Raw genomic sequence first — 18,281 nt, 5'->3', positions numbered from 1 at the left:
TGGATTTGGACATCTGAACGTCAGCTTTGAGACACTTGCTGCACTGCTGAAAAACAAGTCAGAGCCCCCTGCTGCTTCAGAGTATGAAGTGAGGCGTGTGTTTAAGTAAAAGCTCTACCCATAATTCCTCTGCGCGGAGAGGAACTGGCATCCAGCTGCAGAGGCTGCAGAGAGGCGATTGAGGGGAGAAAGAAAACAAGAGTGAGGGAACCGTAAGAGCAGAGGAGAATTGACCAAGGTGTTTATGTCAGCGGGTCTTTCAGAGTATTCTTAGCTTGTTTGTGTGTAATTGAAGTTGTGGTGTGCGGTGTAGCACCACACAAAACTGTAATATTGCTGCCGTTTTATGATGTTGCTTTGACATTCCCAAAGCTCGGCTGCTGGCCTGGCACAGCGACCTGACGCATGATTTACCGCGCTGCTGAGTACATGCTACATTACGGGCCTTACTGTATGTGTAGTCATGTAGCCATACATAAATCATGTCAACATTTCAGACGTCTCCATTTAAATGCTGTAAGAAGAAGAGTTTTTGAGTCATTGTTGTGGCTGTCAGCAAGTGTAGAATACCTCTGCATGAATGTGCTTGTAGTGAGGTGGTTACAAATTTCACTAATATTACCTCGCAACAGCCTTTCATTACATTCACCAGCTCATCCATTACTAAGGTATTTATATGTGAATTTACACGTCTGTAGCTGCTGCCATCAGACTTGAAGGTACATGTGTTACATTCACGTACACTAACATAGGACTATTTCACAAAATGTGAATGTTTGAGTCTGTTTATGTGGTTTTAACACACTGTAAATAAAGACGGATGACATGACACCCCCCCCTCAAAATATTTAAATCGCCACCTAGTGGCTGGCTCCAGTATAGGTCATAAATACACCTTCCTAATTAAGATGTCAATGTACATGTCAAATACATGTTTGCCATGTATTTGTGGTTTTTATCACTGATGTGTGTCCAAGGGCTCGTTTCCCCAGTAAGTTTGGTTTTGATTAGTTATTTGATGCTATAACAACAAGGTGAAACGTCCGATTGACAGCTGAGACCGACCTTCATCCCTCGATCTACTGCACAGACGCTGGCTACAAATGTGCAGGATGGCTGTGTGTGTATTTGGGATATTTTAGCTTCATTTCTGAACAGCGCTCCATCTTAATACACAGTCAATGGGCTGGAACACTTTGTGAACTTGTTCTGAAAGGCTCAGAATAAATATTTTAAATCTACTGTAGTTAACAATAATAATCTTGTAAGTTGTGGTATATCAGTCTAAATTACTGCATTGCATCAATGTACTGTATAAATACTGTCTACATAGAGAGACATCAGTACTGTGTAGAAAACTGAGTGAAATGGACCTAAACTTCAGTGTCTTCTGCCACCTGCTGGTGGGAAACATGAACCTACAGTGTGGTCCAATAGTCTGACCCAACTTTCCCATTAAGTGTTCTCACACTTATTAAACATTGCTTTCAACACTCCACCTGTCTGTACTGACTGTAGTAATCCCGTCATAGCACAGTTGTAATGAAAGAGATGGGGAAACTAAATCCACAGTTTTCATTATGTTCAGCCTCAAGTAATATGAGGCTTCAACAGTTAAATCCAAAGTTATGATCTTTGAAGAAACCTCCGGAAGTCATAGTATGAACTGGAATGGCCAACAGTCCCCTCGTGAAACCACATTTAAATTCACTACGTCCAGTCCAGATTGCTATTTGCACTAAATTGCACACATGCCTCAAACAAACGCAGACAAAAATATAACCTAAAATAATATATAACTATAGATGGAAGTATAGACTTATACTTATATCTGTATATATTTATGAAAGAAAACCTATGTTATTAAAAAAAAAAGACCTTACTGAATTGTCTACTGTACAATACTAACTCTTGTTTTGTTTGTCACTCGCAGGTTTGAGCTGATGAGGATGTGCTGGCAGTATAACCCCAAGATGCGTCCGTCCTTCCTGGAGATTATCAGCAGCATCAAAGAGGAACTGGATTCTCCCTTCAGGGAAATGAGTTTCTTCTACAGTGAGGAGAACAAGCCGCCGGACACCGAGGAGCTGGACATGGAGGTAGAAAACATGGAGAACATTCCACTGGACCCTGCAACCACCAGGCAGCCGTGTGCTGCCGCCGCCCCCTCGTCGGGTTGCACGGGAGGAACACCGCCTCCCTCTGCGCAGCAGTTATCCCCCATGCAAGGCCCGAGTACTCCTTTACTGGGACCTGTGTCTCCCTCCTCCCCGGGCCCGGCTGCCTCAGCCTTGGCGTCTCCGGGCCAAGCTTTGGACAAGCACTCAGGACATGTCTCGGCCAACGGGCCTGTCGTGCTGCTGCGGCCCAACTTTGATGAGATGCAACCTTATGCACACATGAACGGGGGCAGAAAGAACGAACGGGCATTACCACTGCCCCAGTCGTCGGCCTGCTGATATCAGACCAGTCCCTCATTGTCCTCTTACACAGGGTAACACAAACCTCTCCTCCATCTCTTAAGGAGGGATGGCTGAGGTAAGAAATGACTTGCTTCTCTACTGTGTGCCAGTAGATGGTCTCTCCACTCCTCTAAGGTCAAACTCAAAAGTGTAAAAACTGAAGAATGACAGAAACCTGCTAAAGCATTTGGAGTTTGGCGGCTCAGACTCGACACTGGGGATCTCCTTCCTGTGCGGCCTGTGCTTCCGTCATCGAGTCCTTCAAGAAGGAAAACAAACAGAGGCACGTGTCCTGATTTACAGACACGAACATTGAGAAAATAATTTTTAACATATCTGCCAGCAAATCGAACAGAAGAGCACTTTTTCCCCTGATGATATCAGAGAGGATGTTGTGGATATCTGAGTGTGTATTTATACAAACACGTGATTCTCTCTATAATATGTTCTAAAAGTGACTTTCCATCAACAATGACTTTGTGGTCGTGAGCAGACCGGCTCGTATCATGTGAGGATGCCTCAATCAGAAAGTTTGGACTAAGATAATTGTTTTGTTTTCCTGTTGATATTTCTGTGGGTGTGGATCCCGTCAGGAGTGGGTCACAATGGAAGAGGAGGGGCCTGTTGTGTATCTGCCAAACTGTTGCCAAAATCAAGCTTTGTCTCTCCTATTTCAAACAGGCCTCCCTTCTAGTTTAAGGCTGTGATTCAGAGTTGAGATTTGCATTTTTGCGGAAATGTTACCAAAATTGGTGTGTGTGTGTCTGTGTCTCAGAATGCAGCATCTGCACTGGGGCTGGACTAAACCTAGAAAAGCTTGTGGAAAGAAACACAACAGTAAATAAGTGAATTGCAGAGAAACCTGTATGAAAGCAAGACTATGTTAGTTTCCTTCAGGATTTCAGAATGTAAGCACAGGCATCTTTAAGTAGAATAAAAACTTGTCAACAGGATCCATAGACACAAAAATCTATGGAGGGATAATTTCCTTTATTAAACAAAATGACAAGATTTTATTGGTTCCAGCTTTTCCCGAGTTCGAAGATATCACCTCCGGCTGTCTGCACTATTTTTCCAAACCAAATCCAAAGAATCGATTGACTAATTGATAATGCTAATAATTCTCTTTGCACCAACATATTCTTCTTGTATCATTACATTTAAAAAAACCTGCATGCTGTTGCAAACGAGGGATTCACCTAAGTTTTCTACCCAAATCCATTTAGATCAGAGAAAAAACTTGATCCCGTCATCACTTTCATGTTGTGAGCATCTGAGGGAAGAAACATGTGACTCCAGTCAGTCCGCTCTGAATCACAGCCTCTCTCTGTCTTTGTTCTATCAAAGCATCAAAAGTCCCGCACTGCAAAAAAACAACCCAACTCCAGAATGGACGGACACGACTCCGCCTCCGCTCCCATTTACTCAAAACCTTATCTGACGTTTTTTAAGTGTGCGTTGCACCTGGAGGGTGAAACTGCTGCTCGGATGAAACGGCACCAAATGACACCGCGGCAAACGGAGTCGAATAAAACGAGAAGGTGTTGGATCGGTGAAGTAGCCTAGAGACGACTTTTAAACCACAGCAGGTCTCTTTTAGAACAGTCCTTCGTTTCTCTACATTTCAAAACACATATAAAAGGTCTTACAGTTGCATTTTAGACTGCAGGATCGTTTTTATACACATCATTGGTTTTTGTCACTTTTAAGAGAAAACTTTTTACAGTTCAAAATGTTTTGCCTCTATTGTTGTACAGAACAAAAGCTGCTATTTTATTCTTTATTTCTTCTTTTTGGATGTTCTATATAAAGGAATCCTTCAGGTTTGGTATTTTATGGTCTCCACTACAGTCCATTTCTTATATCTTTAAAAAATAATAAAAGTAAAACTACAAAAATAAAATGATTTAGACATAAACAACAAAGAAAATAAAAAGTGTTGCTCCTGTTTCCCCCAAAGTTTTTTTTTCTTTTCTGTAACACTACATTATGTTCATTGCCTTTAATTTTTTTATGAAATGTTTCTTCTGTATTTGTTTTGTGGATGTCAATATTATTATTATTATTATTATTATTAATATTATTATTAATATTATTATTATTTTGGAATGGACACCTTAGCTCGATGTGTGAGCGTGTACTTTCTGCACACTTTTTTGTACTTTGTTGTCTAGCACTGCGCCTAGCGTCGCCCTCTAGGTGCGTCTCAATCTCAGGTCAAGTAAAGGCTTTGCTTTCTCCACACATTCTCATGATCGTCCTCTACATGTCTCCCCCTGTACCTCCTCACCCGCCCCGTGGTCATCTTGTTGTGCCGAGTCCAATAGCGCCCCCTATCTTTCCCTTTGGCCCCTCAGTGACCTCTACAACAAACTGTACCTGCCCCCCTTTCCGTGCCTCCTTTTGAAGTCAGGATGAGTTCCAGTATACCTTTGTACTAGAGCTGGTATTTTTAACCCATCCATATTCTTGCCTCTTCTCAAAAACCTATAGGGCTAATTTGGGTTGTCTTGTTTGCCTTAATTACGCCGACCATCTTTCACCCATTCACAAAATCAGTTTTCTTCTCCCTCCCTTTTTTAAAAATTTGTTATCATTATTACTCAAACAAGCGCAATACGACGACGCCACTTCTGTCTTCAAAGCGAGAACAGGTCTTATTTTGTTTGTCTTCATAAAGAATCACTGCTCCTGAAAGCCAAATAAAAGAATGGGTTAAAGTCCAGGGAAGGGAACACATTTCAACGGCATGAATGGAAAAAAAAAGGTCTTAAAACGGAGGCTGAAAAGGTCAAAAGAGTGTTTTTGAAGGATTTTCTCCTCATTGTTGGAAATGTTGCCTGGTGAGTTTTCTCTCTCTCCCCCTCTTTGTTTTTGAAGTTTTATTTTTTTCTTCCTGTAGGAGTGTTATTTATTTATTTTTTTCCTCTTCCTTTTTTTTTTGTGATATCAGTTTGAATCACTGTATAAATGCCCCATGATTCAGTATAAAGTTTTTTTGTATGTATTTTCTTTTGTGTCATGACTGGGGGACTTTAAAAAACTTTTTTTCCTTCTTCAATTATATATATATATATATATATACACACACATATATATATATATATATAAATATCTACCTACCTCACTCTTTTAAATGTATGTATGGAAAGAAAAACAAGTACATCTCACTCTGTTTCATTAGTCTATATACAAACTTCATCATCTGGATGAAACCCACAGGGATTCTAGATAAACCTCACAAAGCCGATGTAGGACGAGAGATGGAATTCATGCGCTGGAAGTTCAGCTCAACGATCACCAGAAAATATGATATGATTAATAATTTATATTATTGTTTTATTATATATTCTTCCTCAAACTACGCTCTAATTTGCGAGTCGTTTTCACGTAAGAGGCCGAGCGCAGACGTTCCATCTCCAATATCATCGTCACAACCTCCAATCCTCAAAAGACACAAACACTTTAATAATCTAGAGCGGCTCATGTAGAAGTCCGACCAGTCAACGTGAGGAATATGTAACAAAGGGAAAAAGCATTTGCGGTTCACCTGCAGCCTGCGACCACACAACTCCCCATTTCATCAATTTCAATGGAATTTAGTCCAAACATCCAGATCACGTTCTCAAAAAATCAGATTTAGTCGTGTGTTTGGATCTGTAGTGTGAATGTGACAAAAGATATTTCAATAGACAAACACTTTAAAGAGACATGTTCCCACATGTTTCTACTTTGTCAGTCGGTGTTGGAATCAAAGCGGCAGAAGAAACTTTGATCTCCTTGCTAAGATTATTTTCAAAGATCACTTTGGTTTATTTCTTCATCTCCCCTGTTCCACGTCTACCTGCTGAATGTCATGACTTTCTAGAGTTACCTAAACACACTTTTGTTCCTGGCCTGTTGTACTGCTACTTACTTACAGTTAATGCTGCTGGTTCAAACAGACACCTCAGTGGATCTTATACCGTCGTCACCAATGTTTCTCGTAACGGTGACGACGGAGCTTTAACATCTCGAAGCTTCACCTAGAAAAAACCTCAGTTCTACTTTTTGAAGACGGAATAATTTGGAAATTAAAACCAAAAAGCAAAAAAAAAAAAGATACTTAATGTGAAATTTAGGTGCTGAATCTAAGTTCTCCTTGAGGATTGAATCTGTGCATGATTTTAAGGAAGAATGATCAGAAAGTGAACAATCCTTGGGTTGAAAAACAGCTGCTTTACACGACATTGGTACAACAACAAAAAATCACCAGACAAGCAAACATCTTGTGTAGTTACTGAACATATCTGTGCGTTTATTTAGTTTCTGTTTTTCCGGTTTGGGTGTACAGTAAGCGATGGGTAAAATATGAATACTTCTTATATATTTCATCTTTTCAAATTCTGAGAGTAGACATTACATCAACCTGTTGTTAGGTGGATTACTGGCTAGATCACAAACCTGTCACATACTATACAGCGTTTTAAAATAAAACACGTGGACGAAGAGTAGGACAGGGATGTTTTGCATAGATTACGGGTAGACATGGTAAACAACATGAGTAGAAAATAAAAGAAACATGGAAGATAACAGCTTGACACTAGTCGCTTGTTTGCAGATTTCCAGTGTAAATATAAACCGTCACTAGCTAGAAAACATCTTTAATTTCAATTCTTCAGAATGTTCTTCATGCAAACCTCAGGTTTATGGAGGATGCGTCAGTGCATTGAAACAAACTGCAATAATAAGTTTGAGGTTTAACATTATCATGCCTCTCTTTTTATGATTTGCATTCCTTCTGAGGGGGCCTTGGTTTCACTAATATCATTTTATTATAATAACTTTTCACAAAAAGAAAAAATCTGTGTGTTCATTACCTGATTGGAGAAAGAAATAATCAAAAAAAAAAAAAAAAACCTTCACTAGACTCTTCTGTCTTCTTTCAAACTCTGTATCTGAGGCCTCAAAAAGTTTTTTCACACCTATAGCTGAGATGGTATTTTTTCTGACGTGCCGTCTCCAAATGTGTATCTGACAACTTCTTGTATTTTCTTTTTTTCTCTCTGAAATTTTGAATAAATAAATGAATGAGAACTATGAAAGCCTGTTCTACTCAATCTCCTCCACCAGGGAGGTTGTCCATGTCCATTATGTCTGTTTGTTTGTTTTTCAGCAAGATTACGCAAAAGATTGCTGGACGGATTTCCATGAAACTTGGTGGAGGGATGCGATATGAGTCAGAGAAGAATACGTTAAATTTAGTTCTGGATCCAGGAATATTTTTTACTTTCTTTAACATTGAGGTATAAGGCGTTTGTGAACATTATGGTTGATTTGGATCTTGATGAATAAGATCAGGGATGTTTAGGGGACTGGTTTTTATGAGTGTGTACAATTTGGTGCAGATCCAAATAAAAACCTGGATCTAGTGAGTTAAAAGTGGTTTTATAAGTTGGCTGTAGGGCCTCGGCGGAGGTAAACATTCTCCTCAGTGCCATAGTTCCCTCTGATTTCTTCATTCAGTGACATGGTTTCTGTTTGTTTTCTGTTAAATATCTTTCCTAGAAGTTAAACTGTACTTGAGTGTGTCTGCTGCAGAATCAGCCGTCATCCTCCCTTCATGCTGTGACTGAACATGCTGAGCGAGCATGGTCTGAATGAGGGTCTGCAGCAGAGGTACCAGAGTGTCGGCTGAGGCCAGGCTGCCAGATGTGGGTAGGTGGATGAGGGCTGCTCTCCCCTGCCCGTGGTACAGAGAGCAGTAATAAGCAAAATCACACAGGTACCTGAAAATAGGAAAGAGAACATGACCTCATGAGGTTTGAGTTTCCGTCCCACCACAGACAGAGTCCTACCTGCCAGCATCTCCAGAGTAAATGACATCTATCCCTGCTTTCTGGAACTGTTTGGAAACAGCCCTCATGTTGACGACTGAGCAGAGTCTCTCTGGTCCTGTCTCCATGCAGCAGTGTCTCTCAGGACAGAATCCACACACGTCTTTGTCTCTGTAGCCTCGGTTCTTCCCCGTTTGCTCCACCATGACGACACTGGAACCTCTGGCTATGCCCAGATGTATCACAAACTGGAACACACACAAACACAAAGGGTAAAGTCAGATATTCAAACAGTGATTATACATTTAAATGATACACATTTATTACCGTCTGTACTGGAGTGTTAAATGGGTCTGACGTCTGTCCCACAACATGCCTACCCCCCAATTAGATTTATTACAATATAAAATCAATATAACATGTAAAGTAAATAACAAAATACTCTACAGGCCACAGCCCTGATCTTGACTTGTAAACTGTATCTTTACCTTTGGTTTAAGAGTTTTCCAAATCTCAGCGATGATTTGCTGAGTCTTCACATAACTCACTGGGAGCTCCTTGATGGAAACATCCACCTGCTCTCCCAGTCCAACCGACTCCAACCCCTGCAGGTAAATGACTGTTTAAAATCACATTGCATTATAGAAACAAATGACTGTGGAGCCCCTCTGGAGACGTTTGGGTGAAAAACGAAATGCGTAAAGGTTCGATGAGGATCCCACACACACCTCACCTGAGCTGCTCTCCAGCTCGGGTTCACCAGGAACTGTCTGAAAGGTCCAAACCCTTGAAGGTAGATAATAAATCTCACGTTAGAATGAAAACAGAGTATTCATGAACTAACCTTTGTGGGCTCACCTGTAACCACCACAGTTTCTCTTCCGGTCATGCTCCACGTGTTCGCTGTTGTAAACAGTTGTTGCTCATTTCATGTCCGCACAATAAAAAAAACATCTGCGCTCCTGCAACTCACCGTTTATCCGCTTGAGGGCGCTCTTCCCAGCCAAATAAATGTTGATGGTCAGTGTGGAAGTGATGCATTCAGGGCCGACAGTAGATTTGTAAATCTCACTTAGTTTTTACTATTTATTTATATTTACCAGATGTTATTTATATTTCATTTTTAAAAACAACAATGTATGAGAAAATCGTACTGTGGGCGACCAATCCCTACGTTTATTTATAGTGATGGAAAACGTAGCCTAGTTAGACAAGTATACCCCACTGACAGTAAGTAAAGAATTTGTTCTGCCAATGTAATGGAGTACAACAGTGTCATGGAGTAGTGTGTCATGTCCATAAATCTATCAATAGGTAAGATAATCCTTTATTAGTCCCACCATGGTGAAATTTGCAATAGAATAGCAGCTAGAGTCAAAAATAGAGTAAGTAATAATAAGTAACATCCAATACTTAAGTGTGTGGAGATATAAATAAAATATAGAAACATATGAAGAGAGTGGGTTGCATATGAACCATTGTATTGCACAGACAGAATGGATGTTGCACAGTTAAGAGAGTTAATCATGAGTTAAATATATTGTTATTTTAATAAACGTGATATTTCTGCAGTTGTTTCTCCAAAACTTGGTTCATCTTTTAATTCACTGTCTAATAATGGCGTTTTACAACATCTTTCCTCCCTGAGATCCCACCAGGGATCATATGAAGTTGATATGTCAGGTAACCTTTAAACGCAGCATAACATCTGCCAGGACCTGCTCGGACGATCCAGTGAGGAAGGACAGGACCCGCCCTCCTCCTCCTCCTCCTCCTCCTCCTCCTCCTGCACTTGTCAAAGGCCACTGATCGCACATTACATCACAGTTGTGGCCGCAGACTCTGATCACACCGGGGGAACCTGGCTCCTCACACTAAAGCGCACAGGCGGGACACTTTCTGAACTCTCTCCTCGTCACCAGACGCCACCATGTTGCCTTTCAAGAGAACTTTCGAGGGCGAGAAGCAGCAGCTGCAGCAGCTCAACAGCAGACTGGCTCAGTATCTGTGCAGGACCAAGCAGCTGGAGCAGGACAACGCGCATCTGGTGAGCGAGATCAACAAACTCAGGCAGACGAAGACTGCGGGATGGGAGCCGAGGTACAAGGCCGAGATGCGGGACCTGAGGGGGATGTTGGGGCAGCTGTCGATGGAGAAGTCCCAGGCGGAGATGGAGCGGGAGAAGCTGTGGAGGGAGCTGCAGAGTGTCCAGGGTCTGTGCAGCGAGCAGACCGAGGTGTGCCGGGACATCAGCGGGGAGCTGCACGGCTGCGAGAAGGAGCTCCACCTCGCCCACCAGACCAACAGTGGCCTCCAGCAGCGGCTCTTCCAGCTGGAGAGCCAGTGTAAAAGCATGGAGGAAGCGCACAGGCAGGACAAGGAGCGTCTCCAGCGTCAGGTGGACTCCCGGGTGGTGCCCATCATCACGCAAACTTACCGCGGGCCTCCGGTGGCGTCCGTGGAGGAGGTGCAGGAGTACGCGCGGGGTCTGTCCGAGGGCTGGATGGAGACGTTTGACATGTACCAGCAGAAGGTGGAGGAGATGGAGCAGTCGATCAGAGCGGACCAGGCGAGGCTGGGCGACCTGCAGAGGGAGAAGATGCTGTACGCGTCAGAGTTGGACAAATTACGCACGGAGGCGGAGAAAAAGGGCCACGCTCAGCTGCGTCTGGAGGAGCAACTGATGCACATGCAGGAAAAATTCCATGTGGACTCCGGTGAATATCAGGTGAGAACACGACGAGAGAGCAGGACACATAACATCCACAATGATTCAAAAGAGACCTGACTGTAGGATATGTTTTAAGGTTTATATATACTATGAAGCCCTTAAATACACATTTTACAAAAAGAAAACACAACAATATTCCATTTATCCCACTGGGCCAAGGGAGCGGCCACTCCCTCTTGTCTGCCACACCCACTAACGCAGCTGCTGCAGTGGCTGAGGATCTATAAAGGGTCCATCTCATTATTAAGCATGATTCTAAATCAAGGCTGAAATTTACAACTGGAATAATATATGATTGTGTGACCAGTAACCAACCTCACTCTGGTTGAACCCTGTCCTATACAATTAGTGGATGTTGGCTTTAAAATGAATGTAACCCTCCCTCAGTGCATAATGACATTACCAACATTAAGTGGTGCCTGACACGTTTGTGTTCCCAGAACTGTTGGAATCATGGATCGTGCGTGCAACATTTGACCCCCAGAAGGATTGCATAGGTTGAGTAGCTAAAGGACACACTATGTCCCTCCATGTGTTTTATAGCTGCTAGATTACACCAGCCACTTAAACCAATTAGCTGTCAGACTGACAAATCCCTATTAGTCTCCTAAAGATGGAGTCCCAGGCAGGTCAGACGGACACAAATACTACACATGGACGGACACTTGTGCGGCCGACAAGGACACATTCCTCACAGTTAAAGCACAGGGGGGATCTTTAGAAATGAGCAAGATATGTGTTGTAGGATGTTAAATGTTGTTGGAAATTCTCAAACACAAAGTAAAACAAGTGTGAACAAGAATGACTTTGATTTTTGAAAAAAAAAAAGTGTACTTTTTGCATAAGATGTAAACAAACAATCTGTGGGGACTCAAACACAGAAAAAACATTTATCTAGTTAACAACACTGCATAAAATGTGGTTACACACTTTAGTTAACGAGGGAGCTGAATGATTTTAGTATTGTCATTAAAAAATATATACGACAGACCACAGACTTGTAAAATTAAACTTTGTGCAAAGTGAAAATGTCTTTTTTCTTTTTCCTCCTCTAGATGATTATAGAGCAGCTGGAGCACGACAGAAACGCGATGGCCAACACCATAGAAACAAAGATGCGAGAACATCAGCACCTTCTCCAGGTGAAGATGGATCTGGGCATGGAGGTGGCTGCCTACAGGTGATGAGCTGCTCTCAGTCAAGACTGAAGTGAATACATTCTCATTGGGTAGAATCCTCACTTTTCACAACAGACCATTTGATTTGTCTTATTTGGAAAGACACAAGTTTGAAAGGTCAACTACAGCCTCATTATTCCAGGGACATTTGCATGATGAAAACAGGAGCTTAATGTCTAAACCTGCCCCCTGCTGCCTCAAGTACTTTTAGCTTAATTAGTTATTTCATCAAATGCATTAGAACAAATCTGATGATTAAATTCCTCTCGGTCTTGGCACCGAGTGCAGTGGTCTGAAGACTTTTCCTTCAATAAAATAAATTGAAAAGTAATACCTCACATTCACTTTCCTATAAATATTACACAAACTGTTCCATTTTTTAACAGAGTTGTTTAAACTTTCACTGGGGCCTGTTCCCTGTGTGAAGCAAGTCAAGTTTTAACCAGCATATCTTCATATCCTGCAATAGCCTGGAATGTGTTGTTTTATGTTCTTAACTTAGCCGGATCACAGACATGGTCACGCACAAATAGACAATTTCTTACCAAATTGCAAAGTTATCTTTAAAGCAGTTGATAAACACATTGTATTTTCAGGGTTCAAATGTTAAATCTAGCTGTTTTTTCCAAAGTATTATTTATAACAGCATATTATTAACTATTACCTCATTTGACAGGATATTAAACAGACTTAGTTGTTGAGGTATACCAACATCTTTTTACAGTATGCAGCCAATTCCAAAGTAGTTCTTTAGAAGGTCATCTAATTTTGCTCCGGGGCGCCGCTACATGGCCGGTTCTCCACTGGCACATCTGGTGTGTGTTGAATGTCTGCAATAGACCGAATGTTTGCTGGGAGACGCGGTGGTGGCATGTGTTTCTGAAGGTGTCACGAGTCAGCTTTTGCTTTGGGATTCCTCGGGAAGTGCTCTGCATTGTAGCCGCTATTTTTAGGTCAGTCTTTCGGGAGACACTATTGGGAGAGGTTGTTCCCTTTTTTGATGGACCTACTTTGCTCTTGCATATTTGGTGAATCATGGCCAAGGAAAGGTGAGGTGTTTTGATCAAGTTGCCACAAAGTCTTTATTACAAGACAGTGGCTTGTTATGTTTTTTTGGTGATTACTACCCTACATGGCCAGGTCCTGTGTTCATACCGTCTTGTAAGCCTGTTGCGTTTAGTTTGAGAGGGTGGAGATGGCAGAGCAGATTGATGTCCACCATCTTGTGAGGTATTTGTCTTGGATTCTTTTTTATTGCATGTATATGAAAAATAGTTATAAATGTATAATTATATGTGTTTAAGCATTTTCTCTTGTTTCTTCTGCTCAGGGCTCTCCTGGAAGGTGACAGAGTGGGTCTGCAGGATGCTCATCCGAGGGTGAATCAGCATCAGAGAGAAAGAATAATAAGTATGTTGACCTCTATCGACTTCATTACTGCTATTGATCACAAGAGAACCCTTTAAGACTCGTAGTACCTCAATAAAGGAAAATATGTATGAATATATAATATAAATAAACAGTCAGTTTTAAGTGTCAAGACTAAACAGAAAATGTCAACACATGAATTTCTTATGTGAATTACTCCTCTGCCTTAGATATCAAGATGCCTGCTCATCCCTACAAACCAAGAGCTTCCATCCTAACAACCAGACCACACACGGATATCAGGTACAGGCCACAGACGTCAAGCCTGAGCAGATCCCCCGTGCGTCCCTCTGGGTCCATAAGTCCCTCTAGAGTCATTCCTATTTCAGTTGCAAGCAGAGATCGTTATCAAAGTCCTGAATCCAGAAGGGACATGATCTCATTCAGCAAAGCTCAGGCTGCCGCTTCTGCCACTGCCACTGCCACCACCACTGCTGCCAAAGATGAACAAACAAGCAAGAGGGAAAACCCCATGAGTCACAGTGTGCAAAAACCAACAGCAGAGGAGAAAACTGTGAAAATCAAACAAGTCTCTTCAATGGAAAACGAAAGCAGTCCCATCAAGTCTTCTACTCCTGAGACCAAATCAGTGAGAGTCGTGTCCCCGCCAATGATGATGCTGAGCACGAAAACTGAACCAGAAAACAAAAAGCAACTTTTGGATGAAGAGGAGATGGATTCTGTTTATGACAGCGAGTTCGAAGACAAAGGGAGAAGAGAGTATAAGGTAAGCCCAAGTGAGAAGAAGATATTAGACTCTGTGTCTGTAGAGGAGATCATTGAGAAAGTGATTAGACCAGCTGGTTTGGAAGCTAAGGTTTGCTCTTCGGGAGAATCCAAGATCAGATATCATGTTGAGAAAACCGAGCAGGAGGATGGCACGTTTAAAACACAGATTGTGCTGGAGTCCAAAGTGGAGGAAGAGCTGGATTTTTCTGAAGACCTTGACCTGGAGGAACTTATGAGCCAAGGCATGAAGAAGGTGTCACTGGAGGACATTGAGGACACGGCAACAGGAAGCATGATCAAGAATCTTTTAAGTGGCCTGCAGGGAGCAGAGAACCTGCGAAATAAGTCTGTCAAGGTGGAAATCATTGAGGAACCGGTGGACTCTTACAGTGATGAGGAGCTGGAGGTTGAAGAGAAGTCCAGATCCACTTTTTATGCCCCCTCCTCAACATATTTCCAAATTGAGGAGCTAGAAAACATCCCTGATGACGTACACGGACGAGAGGGTGATGATGATGATGCCATGAAATCCTCCGAGGCAGACACAGATCAGTCCAAGGGCGGATCTGTTCATGTTCAACAGGTCTCTAGACATAGTGAATCTTCATACTTCTCCCACGACCAAGAGCCTCATGAGTATTTTGTCTCCACACCAGATGATAACCTTTCTGAAACCGAGGATGGTGGTGGCATGTCCTCTTATGGCCACTATGGCATTGTCGATGACCTGTCAGATGAGAGGTACTACCAAGATGAAAGTCTTCCACGGAAAAGAGTGATTGTAGAGGAAGGTGATGAATACAAGTTCATGTCAGACGATCACGACTTTGTCAAAGAGAGTTTCCCAGAGTGCATCATTGAAGAAGAGGTTTGTGTTTCCCCTGTAGTGCAGGAGTCAGTGCTGGAGTTCCTAAGAGAGGACTCTTTGGAGCCCAAGGACCAGCTGAAGGGAGCTCTAGAGCAGCTGCAAGGCTCCGTTTCTGGTCCTCTGAGGGAGGAGTTGGCTTTCCTCACTAAATTGAGTAAAGAGAGTCCACAGAATGTGGCTGTCAAAAGAGTGCAGCAGTCAAGTGACAATGGAACCATGACTATAGTTGCCGAGCTAAATGTTTCTCAAACTCTGGAAGACTCTGGGCTGCTGGAGGAAGGAGATGATCTGTCTGAGGAGCAGATCATGGCAGCATTCAGATCGTCCAACCTTGGGTTTGAGGGTGGTGCTGGAGGAGGGTACAGCTTCAGAATTTCCAAAGAAGAGGATGTTGCTTATGACGAAGAGTTTGATGTCTTTGCAAACCAAGGAGAATCTGTGTCTGAAATCACTGAGAAACACATCAAACTAGAGCCATCAGAGAAATCCTCCATCTTCCAGATGGACATACAAGACAGCCGTTCTGAGGCATCTTCAGAGCGAGAGCTGCAGTCTCAAACCACAGAGAAACCACTGGAGTTTTCTCAAGAGAAAAGAGTTGCAACAATATACCTTGAAAGCCAAGATGATTAAAAGAGACTTTGGTCAGAAATATTTTAAATTCAGTACCTGCCAGTCGTATCAAGTGTCGAAGTGCAGATACAGAGAGATCAAAGGGCATAAATGCTGATAGCAAACATTGTAATGATGCTATAATTTGTTGCAGTAAAACATTTTATATCTAATTCCTTTTGGTACACTGTTTTACTGTGCCGACTTAAAAGAGTGTTTTACCTAAAACTTAACTGCATACATAGACATATTATGCTTATATTTACGTTTATAGTTTTAATTTAGGGTATTTGAAAAGGTTTGCATGCTCAAAAACACATCCTTTGCTCATACTGTCCATTGCTGCAGCACTTCTTATCAGCCTCTGTCTGAAACGCTTGGTCTTAGCTCCTGTCTCTTAACATAACGATAAAGCCCACTCGCTCTGATTGGCCAGCTGACCCAATCTGTTGTGATTGGTCAACCGCTTCCAGCATGTGTAGGATATGTTGGCATCCAATCTTGTTGTACCGGGCTTCGTTAGGGGGCGTGCCAGACTAGACGCTAGGCGTACATTATGCAAATGTTGGCTATTATGATGTCATGTGACATCATGATGGTGTGGAAGTGTGGACTTTGGGCTTTTTAGCTTTGCAGAACTTTTACAGACACAGAAACTCTACTCGAAAACACTCTAGAGGAAAGAGAAAAACATGTCTTCTTTAAAATGACCAGATTAAAACATATTTTTATGGTATATGTTTTTGCAGAAGTATAATTAAAATTATGCCAGCTTAAGTTGGGATTGTAACATTGTAGCAATGTTTAGGGTCAGTTATACTGAGGGAGGGTTGCGCTAGTGTGTTTTATTCTTTTTATAGCTTGTAGTTTATTTTCAAACTGTTTTGTTTATTCTCTCTAGATTTCTCTATTTTTGTACTAACCTGTACTGCACAGCTTCAACAGACAGTTTACAGCACATCATCAACCCAACTGTCACATCGTGGTCGTGTCAGCCATGATGTGATAGTTGTGAGGTGCTGGGCACCCTACGCAGGCCTTTTTATTTTTCTCTGGCACTGCTAATGGAATGATGTTGGTGTGTACTGCATCCTGGAACACAATGGTTTATTTTAAGTTGTTAGGAGTGTGAACAGATTTATAGTTAAACTCGTGGCTGGTGGTGTGAGGGGAGTGAAGAAATAGATGGTAATTTGATTCATGATATATTGCAAGTTTTGAATTCTGAGGTAAAGGTGTAGTTCAAGTAATGTGGAACTTAAGTGTTGTTTAAGTAACTCACAAAGTAAGGTATGGTCAGATGATTGAACTAGAATATTAGCACATTACACATTCAAAAAAATAACTGCACATTTCATTACCTAATAACGAAATGCAGGTTACATAATCAATGTAAACAATGTAATCTCTAATGTGAATATTTAGTTCCAATATTGTGATTTGTGAGTTGGTAAATAGAAATGGTGGATCACACCATTTAAAGTAAGCAAAGAGTAAGGTGAAAGAATGAAAGGAAGCGGCAGAACTTAATGATTCAAGGATGCAGCAAGTGTTGTGAAAGAAAATATGATCACATTGAGTTTTAATGTCATGTCCAATTTTAATTTCGTGTTTCAACGCCGATTGCTTGTCCACATGTGTTTGTTATCACAACGTTGGCTTGAGGGATTCACCTTTACTCTGACATAGCAGTGTGTTCATGATGCTCACTATTTTTGGATGGACAGCTTAGTGGCACCGAGCGTTCTCTGGGGTTTGTTGTGTTGTGTTCTTGTTGCAGAGGCAGAAACGTCTGTTTATAGCCTGTTTAAATGTTTTACACAGCAACCACTGAGCAATGTCTTCACAGATTGGCTTTTTGGCACTGTTACGTTAAAATAACCTGCAGAAATAAAATATTCAGTGTGAATGCCATGCTTTTATAAACATCTTTACAAAAAGAACTTCTATTTCAAATTTGTTGCATTAAAGTGCCCAGATACAGGAGATTTCCAAACATTTGATCATCTGCTAACCGCAGTAATTTAGATATTATTACATTGTTGCACATAAATATTAACAAGGAATATTTGTAAGTGTATACTGTATGTTTGTACACATTGTAATCTGAACACCATGTGCCATGTCAGAGCGTAAACAAACCTTTACAAACGTGTAAAGAATGTTTGAGTCAGTGTTGATTGAGGACGTTCACCATGGATACCCCAACATCGTTGCTGTTATTGACATACAGTGATGATTTCTACTGAAACTATCATTGCATTGTTTAAAATTGGTTCCAGCCGTAACTTTGTAATTGATTCATTTCTTAACACGATTAAAAGCTATTGTGGGTACTTTTTGTGAGTGTAATATTTTCTTCCATGGTACTATACTGTGTGAATGACACTAAATCTTCACGAATAGAGAAATTCCAAACAAATTATCAGCAGTGATACTTGTATAATGTAACACAAA

The 18,281-nt window shown here is 41.5% G+C and overlaps 3 protein-coding genes across 3 annotated transcripts in view; 2 read left to right on the top strand and 1 right to left on the bottom strand.

Moving 5' to 3' along the window:
* igf1ra (insulin-like growth factor 1a receptor) overlaps positions 1-5,469 on the top strand; it is an 83,143-nt gene extending 77,674 nt beyond the window's left edge. The window contains exon 21 of the mRNA XM_035156283.2: positions 1,934-5,469. Coding sequence (XP_035012174.1) covers positions 1,934-2,459 — 526 coding nt within the window. The 3' untranslated portion in view covers positions 2,460-5,469. The remainder of the gene's footprint in view (positions 1-1,933) is intronic.
* A 1,267-nt stretch (positions 5,470-6,736) lies between these two features.
* On the bottom strand, positions 6,737-9,968 carry pgpep1l (pyroglutamyl-peptidase I like). Its single transcript, XM_035156288.2, has 5 exons — positions 9,137-9,968; positions 9,012-9,064; positions 8,767-8,883; positions 8,300-8,526; positions 6,737-8,230 (listed from the first exon to the last, which is right to left on the bottom strand). The coding sequence occupies exons 1-5, from the start codon at positions 9,165-9,167 to the stop codon at positions 7,993-7,995; spliced, it is 666 nt and encodes a 221-aa protein (XP_035012179.2). The 5' UTR covers positions 9,168-9,968; the 3' UTR covers positions 6,737-7,992.
* A 107-nt stretch (positions 9,969-10,075) lies between these two features.
* Positions 10,076-18,160, top strand: synm (synemin, intermediate filament protein). The gene is made up of 4 exons (XM_035156284.2): positions 10,076-11,006; positions 12,065-12,189; positions 13,518-13,597; positions 13,786-18,160. The coding sequence occupies exons 1-4, from the start codon at positions 10,209-10,211 to the stop codon at positions 15,843-15,845; spliced, it is 3,063 nt and encodes a 1,020-aa protein (XP_035012175.2). The 5' UTR covers positions 10,076-10,208; the 3' UTR covers positions 15,846-18,160.
* Positions 18,161-18,281: the final 121 nt, after the last annotated feature.

This window comes from Hippoglossus stenolepis, chromosome 5, assembly GCF_022539355.2.
Source record: "Hippoglossus stenolepis isolate QCI-W04-F060 chromosome 5, HSTE1.2, whole genome shotgun sequence".
NCBI classification, from domain to species: domain Eukaryota; kingdom Metazoa; phylum Chordata; class Actinopteri; order Pleuronectiformes; family Pleuronectidae; genus Hippoglossus; species Hippoglossus stenolepis.
The sequence above is the reverse complement of the archived record's forward strand: the minus strand, read 5'-3'. Positions and strand labels throughout refer to the sequence as shown.

Bases quoted from the DNA above. Each gene is read 5' to 3' on its own strand.
- pgpep1l (XM_035156288.2), bottom strand. From the start codon at position 9,167: ATGACCGGAAGAGAAACTGTGGTGGTTACAG. The intron at 8,884-9,011 runs GTGAGGTGTGTG...ATTTACCTGCAG, and splicing joins CGAGCTGGAGAGCAGCTCAG to GGGTTGGAGTCGGTTGGACT. The intron at 8,231-8,299 runs GTAGGACTCTGT...TCCTATTTTCAG, and splicing joins TACTCTGGAGATGCTGGCAG to GTACCTGTGTGATTTTGCTT.
- synm (XM_035156284.2), top strand. From the start codon at position 10,209: ATGTTGCCTTTCAAGAGAACTTTCGAGGGCGAGAAGCAGCAGCTGCAG. The intron at 11,007-12,064 runs GTGAGAACACGA...TTCCTCCTCTAG, and splicing joins TGGACTCCGGTGAATATCAG to ATGATTATAGAGCAGCTGGA. The intron at 12,190-13,517 runs GTGATGAGCTGC...TCTTCTGCTCAG, and splicing joins ATGGAGGTGGCTGCCTACAG to GGCTCTCCTGGAAGGTGACA.